Here is a 19021-nt window from a genome sequence, read left to right on the forward strand (position 1 = left end):
TCCAGATGACTGGACAACAGCAAATGCTCCTTCCTGCTCCTTCAGCTCCTTCCTGAAAACCACACAACACTCCTCCCTTTTCAGCTTCCACCACTTTTATCATCTCCTCTGGCTTTTTCCTCTTGATCTTCCTTGTCACCAGAATCATCCTACAAACCACCATCCTATGCTGTTTGGCCACACTCACACCTACAACTACTTTGCAGTTACGGATCTCCTACAGATTACCTTGTCTATACAAGATGTAGTCTACTTGCATGGTCTTACCTCCGCTCTTATAAGTTACCCTATGTTCCTGTCTTTTATGGACAAAAATATTTACAACGGCCATTTGCATCCTCTTTGCAAAGTCTACCACTATCTGTCCCTCTGTGTTCCTATCTTGGATACTAAACCTACCCATCACTTCCCCATCCCCTCTATTGCCTTCACCAACATGTCCATTGAAGTCTGCACCCGTTACCACTCTCTCATCTCTGTGGATATTCTGCATCACTTCATCTAACTCATTCCAGAACTTCTCCTTCTCTAACTCACATCCAACCTGTGGGGCATAGCCACTTAAAATATTGAGCATCACACCTTCAATTTCCAGTTTCAGACTCATAAGTCTATCTGACATTCTTTTCACTTCCAGAACACTCCTAACAAACTCCTCCTTCAAGTTAACTCCTACCCAAAAAGTTCTCATCCTGTCTGTACCATGATAATACAACTTAAAGCCTGCTCCTAAGCTCCTAGCCATACTACCTTTCCACTTGGTCTCCTGGACACACAGTATATCCACTTTCCTTCTCTGCATCATGTCAACCAACTAACTTCCCCTGTCATCATCCCAATATTCAAAGTCCCTACTCTCAGTACCAGGCTCTTGCCTTTCCTCTCCTCACTCGACTTCCGAACATGCCGCCCTCCTTTCCTTCTTTGATCCACAGTTGCCCAAATTTTTCTGGTACCCTGTAGGTTATGCCCCATAGGCACCAATGGCAGTTGTTATTAACCGGGGCCTCACCTGATGAGATTCTTAGGTTTGATTAGAATATTCTGTTTTGGCTCAACTTTTATGCCGAATGCCCTTCCTGACACAATCCTCTGCATTTCTCTGGGCTTAGGAGACTTGGGACTCACTGGGAGACCCTGGCTTGTGCCCCCCTGAGGCTGCATTACATGAGATGAGATGAGACCAACTTTATTTATCCCGAAGGAAATTGTTGTGCCAGAGATTCAAGTAAAAACATAACAGTAATAGATAATAGAAGGAGGGAGGAGGAATAAGAAATACAATGAAATATAAATTGTCTTAACTATAAGAAATACAATGAAATATAAATTGTCTTAACTAAACATTACATTACATCGACATATGCTGTGGCATAAGCTGTTTCACCATGTACTAGCTAATATTATATTTGAAAAACGACATAATGTTACAAACTATTCAATGTTTATGAAAATTACACAAAAAACGTCCACAGACAGGTCCTCCAGACCAGCTGGCAGAGCAGACGTTTACCTCCTGTAGCATCACGGCTCGGCCGATATCCGGTCGGCGCAACGTACTAGTGACGTAACTTTCCTTACCGACCAATCAGCTTCGATTTTAGCCTTGCCGGGCTAAATTGTGTAGTATCCTGAACGGATGGGTTTCCTTGCTAGTTAGTGTTTTGTCATAACAGAAAAAAACGAAGAAAACAGACGATACAAAACCAACGACCATATTCATAAAGTACGTTGCCTTTCTATCTGTATCAGAATGTTCATGGTTGCAACATAGTTGTGTCATTAGTGACCATGCTATTGAATATAATCTTGCTATCTCATGGTAACTTGCGATTTATTTTAGAATAGCTATAGCATACCATCATGGCTTAGCCGAAAGTAGGAATACAAATTTAAGCTGTCATTGTCTAAGCTGTCTAAATCGATCGAACGGGTAACTTATCCTCCAAATAGTTCGTCAAACCTTGGTTGAGGTCATAAACTAGCAGGCTATGATCTAGCATTGCGCTAACGCCACACTAACTTGACTTACATGTGCGCGCAATTCAAAGTATGACGAAGATTCTCAACCACAGATGTATATTCTCAACGGACTTTGTCCAGTGGATTACCTTACAACACTGTATTGCGAAAAGGAAATGATTCCTCGTATTTTGCAACATTCAGCATTAAGCTGGTAATGTTGTTTAAATTCTAAGTTATCGTTTGTAACTGTTTCATAGACAAAGTTGTTGACGTAAGAGAAATTCTAAAGTAATGCGCGCTGAATGTGAAAATGAACGAGTTCCAAGTGTATAAATCACAAATGTCGATATGTAATGGAAAAAACCTGAGCTGAGCTCGTTAAGTAAGGCTGTCACTAAGAAGTAATTAGTAAAACATTTCTTGAGGATAGCCTTAAACTCAACAGGACTTTTCCACAGTACATGGGCGATATTAATGCTAGTAACACAACAGATACGATACCGCTACAGTTGAAGAATGGATAGTTTAAGATACCTTAAAGGAATATACCGAAAAGAATGATCATAACATTGCAGTAAAACAATCTTATTTTCAATGTGACAGATATAGAGACTCTTACTTTATTTTGGTGTGTAGCATTAAATGCATCTTTCTGTACAATTGAAGAAAAAATTTGAAACCAGGAGTATTTCTGTGGAGGTTCTCAGCCATCCAGGTCATGGTCAAGTCATGTCAAAATCATTTTATCATAGTAGCTGGGCTTCCCTCCCATGAAGACGTTTCAGCTCTTATCCAAGAGGCTTTTTCAATTATAATTCCCCCCGTCGAGTGTAATGCTGCTCATGGTATATTTATTATATAAATGCAGAGCGCAGTTTAGTCTCTTCTGCTATTGGCACAATCTGGACAGTTTTTTATCATACAACCTTGAACAAGTACAGCCACTTTTTACTTCTACTCTTTTTTTTTAATATATCTCTATTTTTAATTTACCTCTATTTTTAATGTACTCTTTTCAATTTTTATGTATTCTTGACTATATTTATAAATTCTTGTCTACATTTCATCCATTTATTTATTGAATGTTTACAATTTGATGCTGCTACCCCATGTGTCCCCCAGTTGTCCCCCGGAGACAAATGAAGTTGTTAAGATTCTGATTAATTCACAGTGGGGAGTTTCTGAAGCTGACCTTCCAAAAGATACACCTTCCCAAGAAGTTTTACCTTTGTTCCTACATAATAACACCATATTCCATTTGTGTAACAAGCCATCGTTACTTAGAACAACCCCAACCCCTGGTGGTTATATTTGGAAACTCCCCTTAGTCAATAAGAACTAAAGAAGCCTCTCAGATAAGAGGTAAAACATGTTCAAAGGGGGTAATCGAGTCAAGTTGCAATGATAAGAAGGTTCTGACAAAAATGTAAAACAAGGGGTAGCCGTAAAACAAAAAGCTAATTTATTATGACTTGTTCAATCACTAGAAATGCGGATATTTGGCTTTGCATGTTGTAGAGTAAAAATTTTAAGTACAGTAAGTGTGATTTAATTATTTATTGCTGAATTCAAAATATTAGGTAGTGAAATTAGATCATTTTCTTGTTTTCATACTGTGAAGAAGGTCTGTTTTGGACAAATCTTTAAAAGCAGACAATGGATGACTGGGGGTCAACGCAAAAAATTATATAAATGCAGTACTGACAGACACACTCTTTGTTTTCACTCATCCCCTTCTGTCTAGAAATATGGATGCAGAGGGCTTTGTGGAGCTGCTGCAGCAGGCTGAACAGTTAGCTGCAGAGACAGAAGCAGTGTCAGAACTGCCTCATGTTGAGAGGAACCTTCAGGAGATCCAGCAAGCAGGGGAGAGGCTTCGATCACGCACACTGACTCGCAACTCACAAGAAGCTGCAGATGTAAAAGCGTAAGGCCTTTATCTTGTGCTTTTATAAGTAATTAAAAATTGTCTCTTTGCTCACAATCATGGTCTGCAGGTTAATTTTTCTTAGAATAACTGTTTCAAGCCCAAACATAAATAAAAGAAAGTCAGACATTATATATATTCTTCTGTTAAACATTAACAAAACATTTCATCAAATAAGTAGTATAAACTTTTTACTTTTGAGAAAAAAGTAGTGATGCTTTGTCACACTGGGGAAGCAATAATAACAAAGAACCCCTGATTTCAGTCAGTGTAGTTTTATAGGATGCAGCAGTGTCTGAACCTATGATAGTAATAAAAGTTTTATTGAAAGCAAACCAACGTGATCCAAGTCATGTCCCATAATGTTCACAATGACCTAAACAGTGGTTTTCAAAACACCCTTCCTATTGCTGCTCTTTGACACTGCCTGATCAATTTTCCCCTTTATGGTCAACTAGATGAGTTAATTTTTGCCATTTCGAGGCCACAAGGGCTGGTAGATTTGGAGACTCGTGAGTGCTGTCAGAAATCAAACATCATATCCATGTATTGTATGCCGTAATACCTTTAGTTTGGTCAAGACCAATCTTTAAAGTGTCTCTGTGATGACAATTATAGTGGGTAGTTTTTTTTTCATCAGGTGTAGCAGATTGTACAATGTATTAATGATTTTTTTGTATAACTATAAATTGTAGTACTTCTAAAACTATCCTATGTGAAGTGCTACTGCAAAGTGCAATGGTAATGTATTGGAAAAGATAACTTCATTGCTGCTTAAAACACGTATTTCCTCATCATCTCTTGATTTCTTGGTGTATGTAAAAGGAAAGTGTCTTTTACCCTCTCATGGATGTCTCACACTACTACTGTTGTTAATCTCAGTCTATGGCCTTTAAATTTGTTCTTGTGCCATATCTTTTTCTCACTTTTAGGTCAATTCTCCTTGGATCCAGAGGTTTGGATATCTTCCACATTTCTCAAAGGCTAGAAAGTTTGAGTGCTGCCACCACTTTTGAGCCACTGGAACCAGTCAAAGATACTGACATACAGGTATGAATAATACAAGTGACAATGTATTCTGCATTTTCCTGTATCCCACAGTGATAGGTATTTTTTCCCCTTATAGCATGATGGTAAAGATTTAGTCCCTATGAGGAGAATTAATGGCATTGATATTGGAAATGAGATGATAAGCAGGAATCTTTTGTTTTTCTCTCTAAAAGCATAATTTGCTGAGCATATGTGTGAACGGCCAAAACTTGCAAGAATAGAAGCACAAGTTAAAGGCTTCTTTGCAAGATACTGAAACTTCAGCAAAAATTATCTATTTGAAACACACACCTGCTAAAATTGCCAAGCTGTAAATACAGTCTTGATATAACAGAATACAAAACGCACATTGTTCCTTTTATATCAAAGCTTAAGAAATCCAAGGCTCTTTTCCAGAAACCATATGTAGATCTTTCCAGGGTGGTCCCTCTGGTTGGAACACACCCTCTGATTACCCCCCCTTCAAGGGGCTTTGGTTCAAGACCCAATGCTATACATGGATGAGAGTCCACCTATTTCTATCCTACCTGTCACTCAACCTGTGCCTCATTTCCCGACAGACAAGTGACATTCCATGCTCTCAAATTATTAATTAAATGGTGTAAAAAAGAAAGTGCAACCTACTAAAACAGCAACAACTTATTTTCATTTCACATATCCAATTCCTTCCCTCCATTTCCTGGAATGAACTCTCAGGCTCTGACTTCCTTTTTTGTATGTTTGTTGTTTCTTTTAAGTTACACATTATTTTCATCTCACAAGCGAGGTTGTAAGCAGCAGAATATATCCTGGAATTATTCACAGCTCATTTCATTTAGATTTATTATTGTTGTCTATTGCAATTTAATTTTTTCCAGAGCTGTTAATAATTTTACAATTAATTTTTAATTGTTATAGGTTGCAAATCAATTGATTTTACTGTGGTTTGATGGTTGGAGAAAAGAAAGATTTTGCTTCCTATGAGTTTTTACTGGTAATGATCTTTTGTGGTTAAAAGGAAAAAGTAGCATGGCTGCTCATGGCTAAAAATAGTGCAAATGCTTATGGAATAAGACACTGTTACATGTTGTCTCATGTATTTGTATTCCAGCTTCAATTCTATATAAAGATCATTTAGTTTATATCTTGGGGGTGGTGTGGTGCACGAGGCAGAGCAGTGGAAACCAAACATTTCTGGTTTGATTCCCGGGTCCTTATTGTGTTTTTGAACAAGATACTGAACCCCTAACTGCTCCCCTGGTGCTGGTGGAATGCATGGTTCATCCATGATGGGTTGGAGAGAACGAATTTCCCCAACAGGGGTTAATGAAGGATAATTTATTATTATTATTATTTTCTTAACTTTCCTGATTGAATGTGGATTGGCCATAGAGTGCTAACCATTGCACCAGCATACCACTCATGCCTTCAGTTTTTAGTTTCTTTCAAATGAGTTAGAGTTCTAAAAGGGGATAAGTAAATGAAGAGAAAAGTGTAAGATAAATATTTAGTTCAACTTTGTGCACAGCTGCGCCACATATATAATGATTTATTCTCCAGAAAGTACAGCAGTATGTTAGCTGATGTTTTTGTTGCTCCAAAGCAGCTACTGACCTAATCAGCTGCTGGATGGAAGCACATTTAGCTGTCAATGTACTGTAATTTCTGGACTATTGAGCGCACCTGAATATAAGCTGCATCAGTTAAAAATAACTAAATAAATATGTGTGTACATAGATAGGCCGCACTATAAGCCACAGGTTTCCACGTTGTAACATGAGACATTAACACAGAAAGATGTTACACAGAAACGTTTTTTAAACTTGTTACACGGCTGATGAAAAACATTAATGTTCAATGTTTTGGCGGCATGAAGTTTGTTAGTCCCAAATCGAGAAAAGACCATGGAAGCTTGAGAAGCAGTGTCTGTGTCCTGTTGAGTGAATGATAATGTACCTGCAAAAAATGTGTTAGAAGTCTATATGCCTTGAGTGACTTAGGTTTTTTCCTTACAAGCTGAGCCACGATATATCACTCATCTCTTAACATCCATTTGCCTCATTCTCCTGGCCTCTTTTCTATTACTGTCACAGGGCTTCTTGAAGAATGAGAGGGATAACGCGCTTCTGTCTGCCATAGAAGAGTCTCGCCGCAGGGTCAGTATAAGCCAAGAAATGTTGATTACTTCTCATGTCATTAAAAAGAGTGATGGAATTTCAAACTCTGCTGTGTAGGGAAACCTATTAAAATGCCTTTACAGTCATGCTTGCAAATTATATCTCAGATGTCTGTAAATACAATTAATCTATATTATTTGTTAATTGCAGAGTATTAATATATTTCATATTTTACCTGTTTTTTTTAATTTTAATTACCAATAAGATGGCATAAATTAAGTTTTAAAAGACTTAGTAAGATAACATTTTTGCATTCTTCACTTTGAGTTTAGTTTTATAAATGTAATCAGTATTCATTCGCCCAATATCTCTTGTTTTTGAGCACATTCCCCTGGAATAAACCTCAGAATTGTTTCCCAGATGTGCATATGTTGTAAGGCCTGCATTCATTTGGCTAACATTTAGCTCTCTCATCAAAACGAAGAGCAAATGTACTTGGTGGAGGTTTCAAACAACCAAATATTACTGAATATTTAAGGAGAGCAAATGTTGTTTAGTTGAAAATGCCAACCTCACGGGTTTTCACACCTTTCTATTAGACATTCCTTTTGGCTGAAGAGTATCATCGAGAGTCTATGCTAGTCCACTGGGAGCAGGTGAAGCAAAGAGTGCTGCACACGCTTCTCGGAGCCGGAGAGGATGCGCTGGACTTCAGTCAGGAAGTTGAGGTACAAGATAGGTGATAAAAACCTAAGTAAAACCCGTATCTAAATATACTGGTTGCTAATATTTTCCTAAATAAAGTGTAAATACGCTTTACAAACATTTGCAGCTTAATTATTTGAAAGTCATATTTGGAATTTTATGATATTGCTTGACTTTTATCATTCTAAATAGAAATAATTGCAAATCTGAATGTAAAAATACATTTTGGGCTCTCAGTGTCTAGAATTAGTTGACAAAGTTCAATGTTATTAATTTCTATATTGATAAAGCCTTTACTTGACAATGAATGTTTTACGATATTCCTTAGTCTTTTCAAACAATATTTCAATGTCTGGGAAAAAAAAGAAAAAAATAATAAACAATTCAGATTATATTAAATACATTTTTAATTATGTTTAAAATGGATGCCCTTCAATCCTACATTTAATGAATGATCAATGTTTTTTTTTTCTTTTCTAAAAACATTTTTGAATGATAAAAATAACGTCAAAATATACCTTTTCTGCGGAAGTCCTCACAAATGGTACGGTAAATTAAGTGGAGTACAACTACTTTTCAATTAACAGAACATGTATGAAGGCAAGATTTTCCTTTCCGTGCCACTATTGAGCATAACACAAAGGCTTATGCTTGCTGATTCCATCTTATCTACTGTGAAAAACATGAAAGGTCAAATGGAACCAACATTCTTTGTTATTTTTGTGAATGTGATGGGTATTTTACAAGTAAGATTATCAAAATTAATTAAGAAGCAACAGGAGTTTATTTAATTCTACGATATTTGCAGCTGTGGGTTGTCCACTTAGGACACACTATGGGCTCCTCTATTTTTCAGTCCAAAGCTTCAAATCTGCAGTAAGTCATTATACTCATTGCAATCACAGAAGTAGGTGACTTTATGATAAGCTAACCTATGTGCAAACTAAAGGCAATTCTTCCAGGTATTACACCTTTTATCAGTGTGCAACTTTACATAATTTGCAGCATTTTTTTCATTTATTAAATCCGGAAAGGGTTAACCTAGCATTTTGAATACCTTTTAAATTTCGATTTTCATTTTGCAAATTATTATTAATGGCTGATGTCTTATTGCAGTACATCTATTTATTGCAAGTTTTCAAATGTCAACACTACCGAAGACAGTAGGTTTTGCTCGGGCTATTCTTGGCTTCATCAACTCTGGATTTGGAAATAATTCATCTACAATTCAATTCATCTGCCACTTGTTTTCCAGCCCAGCTTTGTGAGTGATTTGACCGCTCCAGGTCGGAGTGCCTTAGACAGTGTGGAGGTAGCTTATGGACGTCAGGTGAGTCAACACAACAGCACATTCACTTTTGCTTTAAACAGTTAAACCATCCATTATCTACCGCTGATCTTGCACTTAGGGTTGTGTGGGAGCTGGAGCCTATCCCTGCTATCATTTGGCAAGAGAAAGGGTACACCCTGGACTAGCTGTCAGTCGATCGCAGGGCCACACAAACAACCATTCAATCTCATTCACACATCTGGGCAATTTTATCCATTTATTCCAATTAACTTCTTGCATGTTTTTGTAGTGTGGCAGGAAACCCATGTAGACATAGGGAAAACATGCCAACCACAAAGAAAGGCGCCAAATGGGATTTGAACCAGGGTCCTCTGTGCTGTGTAGCAGTTTTGTAATATGGGCTACCATTTCTATATTTGCTTTTCATGTAATTGTCATTTCTGCACTAAAATTTATTTTTATCCATCATCAACCGTATGGCTAACGCTCTTACAAATTTGTGTGTCTTTAGTCTGCTAATCATCTTGACAAGTTTTGAAAATCAATTCCATTCATCATTTACATATATTGTCAATTTCCTTCAGTTTGGACCATACTAGATCAAATATATTTGCAAAATGTATATTGATCTACTATGGATATTAACTTCAGCTTGAGTCATTTTGATCATTAAATTGAAAATTGGGTCACCGCAACATTATTGGTTTGACGGTAGAAGTGAATTCTGGATAATTGTCACAGTCTTCCTTTGTCTCTCTACCCTCTCGGTACTGTCATTGTACTGTCTGACCTCCATGTTTACCATCACTGAAGCAGATTTTCATCGGTTTTAATGTGGCCTCTCTAGCTATGTGTCGAAACATTGCATGCAGTATGTTTATTTTTTTAACCTTTTTTTGATGACCTTGTAAATATCCTAAATTTCTTGTTTTTGTTTTTCATTTTGACTTATTTCACACAGTGGTCATAAAGTTTTTGGGATTACTCTTTAGTTGAACCGAGGATGGGGTTTCAGTTTGTGTCTCTGTATGACTTTTTAACATTTTTTCCACAGATTTACATTTTCAATGAGAATATAGTGAATGGTCATATCCAGCCGAACCTGGGAGATTTATGTGTTTCAGTAGCTAACCACCTGGATGACAAGGTAATGATATTAGTCAAATGTGATTGGATTATAGAATATAACAAAGTTCACAATTTGAATAATTTTATCCTAAATATATCATTATTGCAAATAAGAGTTGTGGTTTCTCTCTGTGATTTTGCATTCATGCTACTCTATTTCTGCTCTCTAGAATGTATTGGATATGTGGATGATGGTGAGGCGGATGACAGATGTGATGCTGGTTCCAGCTAAAGATACCCTCAAGAGTCGCACCTCTTTTGAAATGCAAATGTCTTTTGTGTTGCAAGCGCTCAGCTTTCTGGAGAACAGGTAACATTGCAGAAGTAGCAGAATATATTTTAAGGCTTCAGACTTACCCGGATATAATCGGGCCCTGTACAAAATAACAGACGTGTATCTTGGTCCCTTTGTTCTAGTTATAAAAATTACATCTTGGTGACCTTGTTTGGGAACCTTCATCAAGCACAACTTGGAGGTGTACCAGGAACCTACCAGCTAGTACGCAGTTTCCTCAACATTAAACTACCAGTTCCTTTGCCTGGCATGCAGGTAACAAACACATTTTAAACTGTATTTTCTATCAATCAGTGCTTGCATCAAAAAGTCCAATAATCAAACTTGATATGTCATTCTATCTATGCGTAATATTTTCTTGAGATTCATGAAAGAAATGTTTCATCAGTATAACGCTGTTGGGGCCACTTAATTCAAAATTTGTAATATTAAACTAGTACTACCACTCTCACCATATTGATTGAAGCAGCAAGTATCTAGAAAAAGTTGGACTTGTGAAACATATAAAAGGGCAATATTAGTTAGCAGTAAGAGGACTTTCATGGAGGTCGGAACAAAGGTTTTATCGTAATTTCTTGTTTTCCTATCATCTGTTCTCTTCAGGGGTTTTCACAGCAGATTTTTCTCAGTCAGATTTTTCCCAGCTGACTGAGAAAGGGTTTGCAAAAATTGCACTTTTTTGATTTCATATATTGTCACCCTCTTAAAATAATTGCCTAAGTCATTTTTTCAGATTTTTCAGGAAACACGAAAAACTGAACCATTTGACACACTCTTGACATAGGCAATTTCTACTAAAGGGGTAGAATGGCACAATCTGTTTAACTGAGGATGTAGGCAATATGTGTGTGTGTGTGTGTGTGTGTGTGTGTGTGTGTGTGTGTGTGTGTGTGTGTGTGTGTGTGTGTGTGTGTATATATGTATTGATTCTGATTCTTACTAATTCCTTTAATAAATTCTTTACAAAAACCGAATCACTCAAGAGTCTCATAGAAGAACCTTCAACTCACAGTCGTATGTCTTGATTGTATGTATATTCATAAACTTACATTATATATAAGTATTTACAGTGAAACAACAGCAACATGAAATTTCTCAACCGAAAAATTGCATCAGCGCTTCTATCTCTCTGTCTCTCCCTCCCCCTGTCTTTCAACACATTTTGATGTTATTTAATTTTGCACTAATTCAAGACCAGAATGTTTAATACTAAGAAGAGCCATGAAAGAATTAGGTTGGTCTTAATTTGATAATCTGCAAGGCTTATTGACATGCATATTTTTTGTTTCGCATTTAATCTAATATCAGTTTTAATGATCTATGCCTCAGGATGGAGATATTGAGGGCCACCCAGTGTGGGCTGTGATTTACTACTGTATGCGCTGTGGAGACCTAAATGCAGCTATGCATGTTGTGAACAAAGTGCAACATCAGCTTGGAGACTTCAAAAGCTGGTTTCAGGAGTATGCAAACAGCCCTGACAGACGGTGAGAACAACTGGGATTACAGGTCCAAGGTCACAGATCTATAAAATTAAAATTTGTTGTAATGGGACTTTTCTTTTTACAGCCTTTCCCCATCATCAGAGAACAAGCTTCGTCTTCACTACCGTCGGGTGTTAAGGAATTGTGCGGACCCCTATAAGAGAGCTGTGTACTGCTTGATCGGGAAATGTGACATTAGTGATAATCACGGAGAAGTAGCTGACAAGACTGAAGACTATCTGTGGCTTAAGGTATTGTGCGCTGCTTTTCCTTTTCTTTTTGCTGCTGGTAATCCATGAAAACTTAACCTGATGTCTTATGTTGAATTTTAACTTGGTAGTTTTTACCCTGTCAGCAGTTTTGTTGTTCATCATCTGCCCCATTTTTTTTTTTAACCCTGCAGTTAAACCAGCTTTGTTTCGATGATGATGGCAGTAACTCTCCTCAAGACAGACTGACTTTGCCACAGCTGCAGAAACAACTGCTGGAAGACTATGGTATAGAGCTTAACTGTTTCCTACCCCTAAACCTTGCCCTATTTCTCTCGCACATGCCCGTAATTTCAAAATCCTCTCCTTTGAAGGAGCTAGAAAATGTTGACATTTATTAGTCATTTTTTTTTACATTGAGTGAAAGTTAGTTAAAAGTACCTCTCATACTTCAAAAAATTGTTGAGTGTCTCTAAGAAACAAAGCAACTCAATCAAGTCACAATTTGCCTTGAGCTGTTGTACTGACTATCTTGTAGAGTATAGTTAAAATAAGTAAGTTATTATAAGATCATTATTGGCAAACAAATCACAAATATATTTCTAGGATGGATGTGCCTTAATTGAATAAAATGAATGCTATGTGATTAATTATCTGTATTAATTTATAATGATTGTACTTCTAAATGCGATCAACATCTGTGCATCTGTATAATATAATTTTTTCGGGAGGGGTTCCCTCTGGTCAGTCTAGCCTCACTGACTTTCTCTAAAATTCTGTGATTCTGTCACTCCCATAGAGAATGTCAACTGTGTGTGTGTGTGTGTGTGTGTGCGTGCGTGCGTGCGTGCGTGCGTGCGTGCGTGCGCGTGCCATTGTTTTGGCAAGAAAGTTTTGTTTTAGCTTGTTTAAAGGTCAGTGTGTTCCTTACACTTTCATAAGGTTAAGAAAGGTCTGTCTGTAGACCCAATTTATGACAGGATCAACACACTGGTTTTGTCAAGGTTTATGAAAATAAAAAGGTAACTAGGTGAGAGAATAAGATAATACCATTGTCCCCCATTGGTGAAACTCAGGAAATCTGCATCTTAAACAACCTTCACTTAAATCCTAATATTAAATTTGTGAGCATTTTTGATGGGGATGTGATGCCACGTCACATCTGCCTGTATTCATAACAGCAAATTATATCAGCCTTTTTCTGATGCCAAAGGAAAAAATGGCATCCATCGATGAATGTGTAAACAAGGTTCTAGCCACCAGCTACAACATTTTTATTTCCTGCACCTCATCATTTCTTTCTTCCTTTTCTCCCCAACAGGAGAGTCCCATTTCTCTGCAAGTCAGCAGCCCTTCTTGTACTTCCAGGTGTTATTCCTGACAGCTCAGTTTGAGGCAGCTGTTGCTTTCTTGTTTCGTGTCGAGAGACTTCGGAGTCATGCTGTCCACATTGCTTTGGTCCTGTATGAGCTGCGGCTCCTGCTAAAGTCTTCCGGGCAGAGTGCTCAGCTTTGTAAGTACATTTTCCAGGGGGGGGAATCATTTAAGGAGCAAGATTTTTTTTATTTTTATTTGACTCTGTCATTTCAATGTGAAGTGAGTCAGGAGCCCGGTGATCTTCCCATGATACGTCGCCTCAATATAATTCGTCTTCTTATGCTGTACACTCGCAAGTTCGAGTCCACTGATCCACGGGAAGCTCTGCAGTACTTCTATTTCTTACGGTAAACAAATTTACATCCTTTTCTCGAATGGTTTGTGAATAATACGTAAGTTTTTAATTCATAAAGTATGTGTTTTTTGCAGCAATGAGAAGGACAGCCAAGGAGAAAATATGTTCATGCGTTGCGTCAGTGAACTTGTCATCGAGAGTCGAGAGGTGAATAATTTTTATAGTCAAAGCCTTGGTGATTTAAGTGGTTGTATAGCCTTTTAATAAATTCCATTTCTAAGAAAACTGCATCTAATATAATTCTCCAGTCCAATGTTTTCCAAAGTACAGAACATGCCATTTCTAGGTGAATCCATAAAACTAGGGGGGAGTGTGGGGAAAAAATTGTGAAATATAATTTTGTATTTGAAATTGATGGAGAGATGAAACCTTGGCAAGAGAAAATGAAGTATTACCATAATTCAGTAGGAATCATCCCAAACCATGTGCACAGAAATATAGGCTTGTCGAGCACTAAGTGATGTAAAGCAGACTGAGGAGACAACATCTGACATTTTGAATGACATATGTTGACATATGTTGCTGAGACTGTTATACGGGAGGAAGTTTTGTCTTTAATTATGAGACTTGAATAAAATTAACATAGGTCTAGAACAATTTGAGCTTTTCATTTGGTACATGGACTGTTAAGAGTGTAAAACAATTTAAAAAAAGTTGCCCACAGTTGAAGCACAAACATAATGAACATTGCCCTTTGTGTGTAAAAAGTGAGTTGAATGATGTTAAATAATAAATAATAAACTTCTCTTTAAGCATGGTTGAACACAAAGTATTTTAACCAAAATTGCAATTTGTCATTGATCATTAATTCAAGAATAAATCAATGTGAAGAATTTCCCAAAGCACTTAAAACATGTGCTCCAGCGTTTTTGATTTGAATTGCATCATAATTGCATACTTCATTGTTTATTTTAGGGGTTTCTGATTTTGTCTCTTACAGTTTGACATGCTGTTGGGGAGATTGGAGAAAGATGGCAGCAGGAAGGTAAGGAAGGTTTTCTCATCAGACTTTCCACACACTCTTGTCCTCCAAAAATAAGCGAAGATCTTCTTATATCGATTAATCTAAAAATCTGAGCACGTCTCCTGGCCTATCTTGCACTGCTACATCCATGCCTACTGTGGTGTGAGCCAATTTTCGAGAGTTTATTTAGTGCCACATTAAGCGTAAAATGTAAACCGGTGATACTGAGTCAGTAAAAAATACAAAAAAGTTAAAGTTAAAAGTGACAAAGATGGAGACTACCATACTCAATGCCTTGATGGCACCCCAAGTTAATTCTAGTTTTGTATTTGCACCAGTAAACTTGTATAGCAACCTCAGTGTTAGCTATGAAATAACTTGTGTGTAGGGTAAATTACCCTTGACGGGTACATCAGCAGATATTGTTGATTGTTTATGAATTAAATTTCACACTGAAATTAATATATTTTAGGTAGTGTAATTTGATGTACAAATAGTGTCATTATCCAAACCTCCCACACACTCTTCAAACTTTCCTCTTCATATGTGCTTTTGCACTGTAGTAACCTTTTGCAGTTCCTATAACCTTTTTAGGAACAGTCATTTTTTTCCTGCATATTATCACGATATGAACTTGGGACCAGGGACCTCAGTTCCTGTTAGAACCATCTCCTAATCCATGGGAGGGTCTTTTCACGGTTCATAGGAACTCATATTACGTAGGTGCTTGGTGATTGAACTCATAAGTCATGGCCATTTAGAGTTACTTTTTTCGGACTGCAAGCGCCATTTTTAAAAACTTTTTTGTGGTCACTGGTCAGCTGTTTTCTTGCAACTATGGGCATAAGCATGAAATGGAGGTTAAGCTTTTCTGGCCTGCTATACCTCAGAGGGATTTCAAAAGCCCGCTGTGCAATATAAATATATTTTCTTTAAAAAGGTATGGTGTTAGTTAGCTAACGGTGGGGTTTTTCCACACTGTGAAGCACTGCATGGAGGAAAAAAAAACAACCTAAACTCATTTGATGGTAAATGGTAGACTTAGCAGGTTGGAAGCCTTATATTTTGTGGTTACGGTGGCCATAATGTGCTTGCCATCCTCCTGGTGACCCCCGGCGATGCTGGAAAGGGGTCCTGCTACTTTGACTTGGCTGGCCTATTGAGGAATCTTACTGCCCACCCTGCATGTTGAAGGCCCAATTAAATGAATGGCTAAACATTGACTGTCATAGTCCTCTCTGTTCGGGGAACCATACCCAGTGGGTGTCCACTGTTTCTGCATTAAAATTAATACCTCAAACTGGAATCTCTGAGCAGGGAAGGTCAGTCCAGTACCGTCTTCAAAGTTGCGTTGAAATAAATTTCACTGTGACAAGCAACTGGACCTGATATTCCTTTTTATCTCATTAAACTTCGGGACACGTTTGCACTCCATCGGCACACTCCTTTTGCACATCTGGGAGAAAGAGGAGTTGCCTGTTTATTTGAAGGACCCTATTGTTGTCACCATCTGCAAAAACGTCCATTATAGATATATGGAACTACCGTATCACAGTGAAGATAGCCCAGATCCTCCTCAACCACCTCACAAACCTGGCTGTAGAATGTTACTGTCAGGCTAGTTAGGCTTCAGATCCAACAGGGGGCGCATCAACACAATGTACTGGGTCAAATTCAAGAACAATGCCGGAAGCAACAGAAACTCCTTTCGAATGATCCCTTATGTTTTGGAGCCCATGCTTTGGGTCCAGTCAAGTACCACTATATCTAGCTGGAGCCTTTCAGCCTTGCACACAAGCTCAGGTTTTGTCCTCAACAGAGAGGTGACATTCCAATTCCATTCCTCTGCATCTGAGGATCGGACCACCAAGGTTTCATACTTCAGCATCCACCCAACTAAAACTACATTCAAACCCCTTGATACCTGCTGTGGCTGGTGAGCCCAGGGGAAGCAGCAATGTTCCTCTGTTGGAAAGCCTGAGGGACCTCGTGACTGGCTTTGAATAATTGACTGGTATATATTCAGATTCTTACCATCTGATCTTTCATCTTCCTCTCTCTAGCCTGGAGTTATTGATAAGTTTGCCGGGGACACCAGATCGATCATCAATAAAGTAGCCGTTGAGGCTGAGAACAAAGGTTTGTTTGAAGAGGCGGTCAGGCTCTACGAGCTTGCCAAGGTTAGTAAATGACCATACACATCCAGATCTACTGTAGCTATAGCAGTTAGATTTAAATAATTTCCTTGTCCTTTCATTTGGCTTTGTGTAGAACCCAGACAAGGTGTTGGAGCTGATGAACAGGTTGCTGAGTCCTGCCATTGCGCAGGTTGGAGCTCCACAGTCAAACAAAGAGAGACTTAAAAATACAGCATTAGCCATAGCCGAGAGGTGAGTGATATTGGAAGAGAGTTTAAATACAGGCGAGATTATATGTATACCAAAAACTAATTTTGCCATACAGGTATCGTTCTCAGGGTGTCACCGGAGACAAGACAGTTGACAGCACTTTCTACCTGCTCCTAGACCTAATGACATTCTTTGATGAGTACCATGCAGGTCATATTGACAGAGCTTATGATGTGAGTGCATATCCCTTGTATATAATATGAAGGATAACTGAATAGTTAAAAATATATTGATACCTTACTAAAGTTGTCTGTTTTTCTTTGTCAGGTGATGGAGCGTTTGAAACTTCTTCCTCTCAGTCAGGACAGTGTGGAGGAGCGAGTGGCAGCCTTCAGGAACTTCAGTGATGAGGTTGGGCAAACTTCGTAACACTCATTTCAATCATCACAGCAGCATTGTTCATGTCTCCTAAAAATGTGGTATCCCCTGTGTTTACAGGTGCGTCACAATCTGTCAGAAATTCTTTTGGCTACCATGAACATCTTGTTCACCCAGTACAAGCGTCTAAAGGGGGTGCCACCCAGCACACCAGCGCGACCACAGAGGTCACTGGATGACAGAGACACGGTGAGGAGGGTAATTTCTTTGTAAAACGGCAAGAAACATTAGAAGTCAGTTGTTATTACTGCACACTAGGTAGTTTCAAATTAAAGCATTTTTAGAAGAGATGGAAAAAGTGCAAAGACAATATGTCAGTTGTGCTCCCCAAAGAACAAGTGAGTCTGTCCTGTATTTTTGAGGAATTTTAATATTACCGCATTTGTATTGGCTTCATCAAAACTACGTAAACGAAGACGAACATAAGTTAATATATTTAGAAACTATTTTAATTGCCTCCAGATATATTAAAATAGTTATAATATTAAAAGTATACACATTTTATATTTTTCTACATTAAAATACATATTCAGTAGATAGATCTTTGAGCAATTTTCTTAACAGCAGAAATGATGCAAGAGCTTAAAAATGAGACAACTGAAATAGTAATTATTTGAATCTTAATTGAACATATTAAAAACCCTAACTGTTTTTTGAAAAAAAAAAACTAAAGATGAATATATGTTCATAAACCAAATCATACAGCTTCAGGACTTTGAAAACTATACCACATTAATTAAATTTTAAATTTTGATTGTGGATTTCAACCTCACATAGCAAAATTTCAAAGTAGATGTTACCCCATCTGGTTGATCAATTTTTTTTAGGTCTTTTCATTTGAGTCTGATTTACAGACCCATAGACACAGGCTTCTTTTATGAGGATTTTAGGCATATTGTGATGGACAAAATATTTTTTTCCTTGCACTTAATTCCTCAACTTGGTGTCCTCCACTAACAGCAACTGCGCAGCCAGGCCAGAGCCCTAATTACCTTCGCCGGTATGATTCCCTACAACATGGCTGGAGATACAAACGCAAGACTGGTGCAGATGGAATTGTTGATGAACTGAATTGTCAACTTGTACATAAACACGGCCAAAGGAGCTATACTAACATGGTCACTCTTGTTTGCTATTTTCTTGTGCCAGCAAATATATTCATTAGTGTGCAATGAAATGCTTTTTTTGTTTTTTGTAATTTGAGCCTTTCATCAGTTCTTTTTATTTTGTTGCTTTTTCTGGATTTCATGTTTCATATTTGTATTACCAATGATTTAGAATAAAATATTATCATTCAATAGTGATATTTTCCTTTCTTTAAACTAATGTCAACACTTGGTCTAAATACATAGTTTTTTCTTATTTTATTTTATTTTAAATGTTGCATGT

The 19021-nt window shown here is 37.6% G+C and overlaps 1 protein-coding gene across 1 annotated transcript; it reads left to right on the plus strand.

The window, feature by feature from the left end:
- The first annotated feature begins 1597 nt into the window (after window positions 1–1597).
- nup93 (nucleoporin 93) lies at window positions 1598–18930 on the plus strand. Its single transcript, XM_086163456.1, has 22 exons — window positions 1598–1726; window positions 3710–3892; window positions 4825–4942; window positions 7015–7077; window positions 7638–7766; window positions 8999–9073; window positions 10089–10181; window positions 10333–10472; window positions 10580–10712; window positions 11787–11944; window positions 12027–12192; window positions 12345–12438; window positions 13472–13663; window positions 13748–13874; window positions 13957–14029; window positions 14823–14867; window positions 16910–17026; window positions 17118–17236; window positions 17310–17427; window positions 17522–17605; window positions 17693–17821; window positions 18593–18930. The coding sequence occupies exons 2-22, from the start codon at window positions 3714–3716 to the stop codon at window positions 18701–18703; spliced, it is 2463 nt and encodes an 820-aa protein (XP_086019582.1). The 5' UTR covers window positions 1598–1726; window positions 3710–3713; the 3' UTR covers window positions 18704–18930.
- Window positions 18931–19021: the final 91 nt, after the last annotated feature.

This window comes from Fistularia commersonii, chromosome 17, assembly GCF_037954325.1.
Source record: "Fistularia commersonii isolate RoL2024-O1a breed Wild chromosome 17, RoL_Fcom_v1.0, whole genome shotgun sequence".
NCBI lineage: Eukaryota > Metazoa > Chordata > Actinopteri > Syngnathiformes > Fistulariidae > Fistularia > Fistularia commersonii.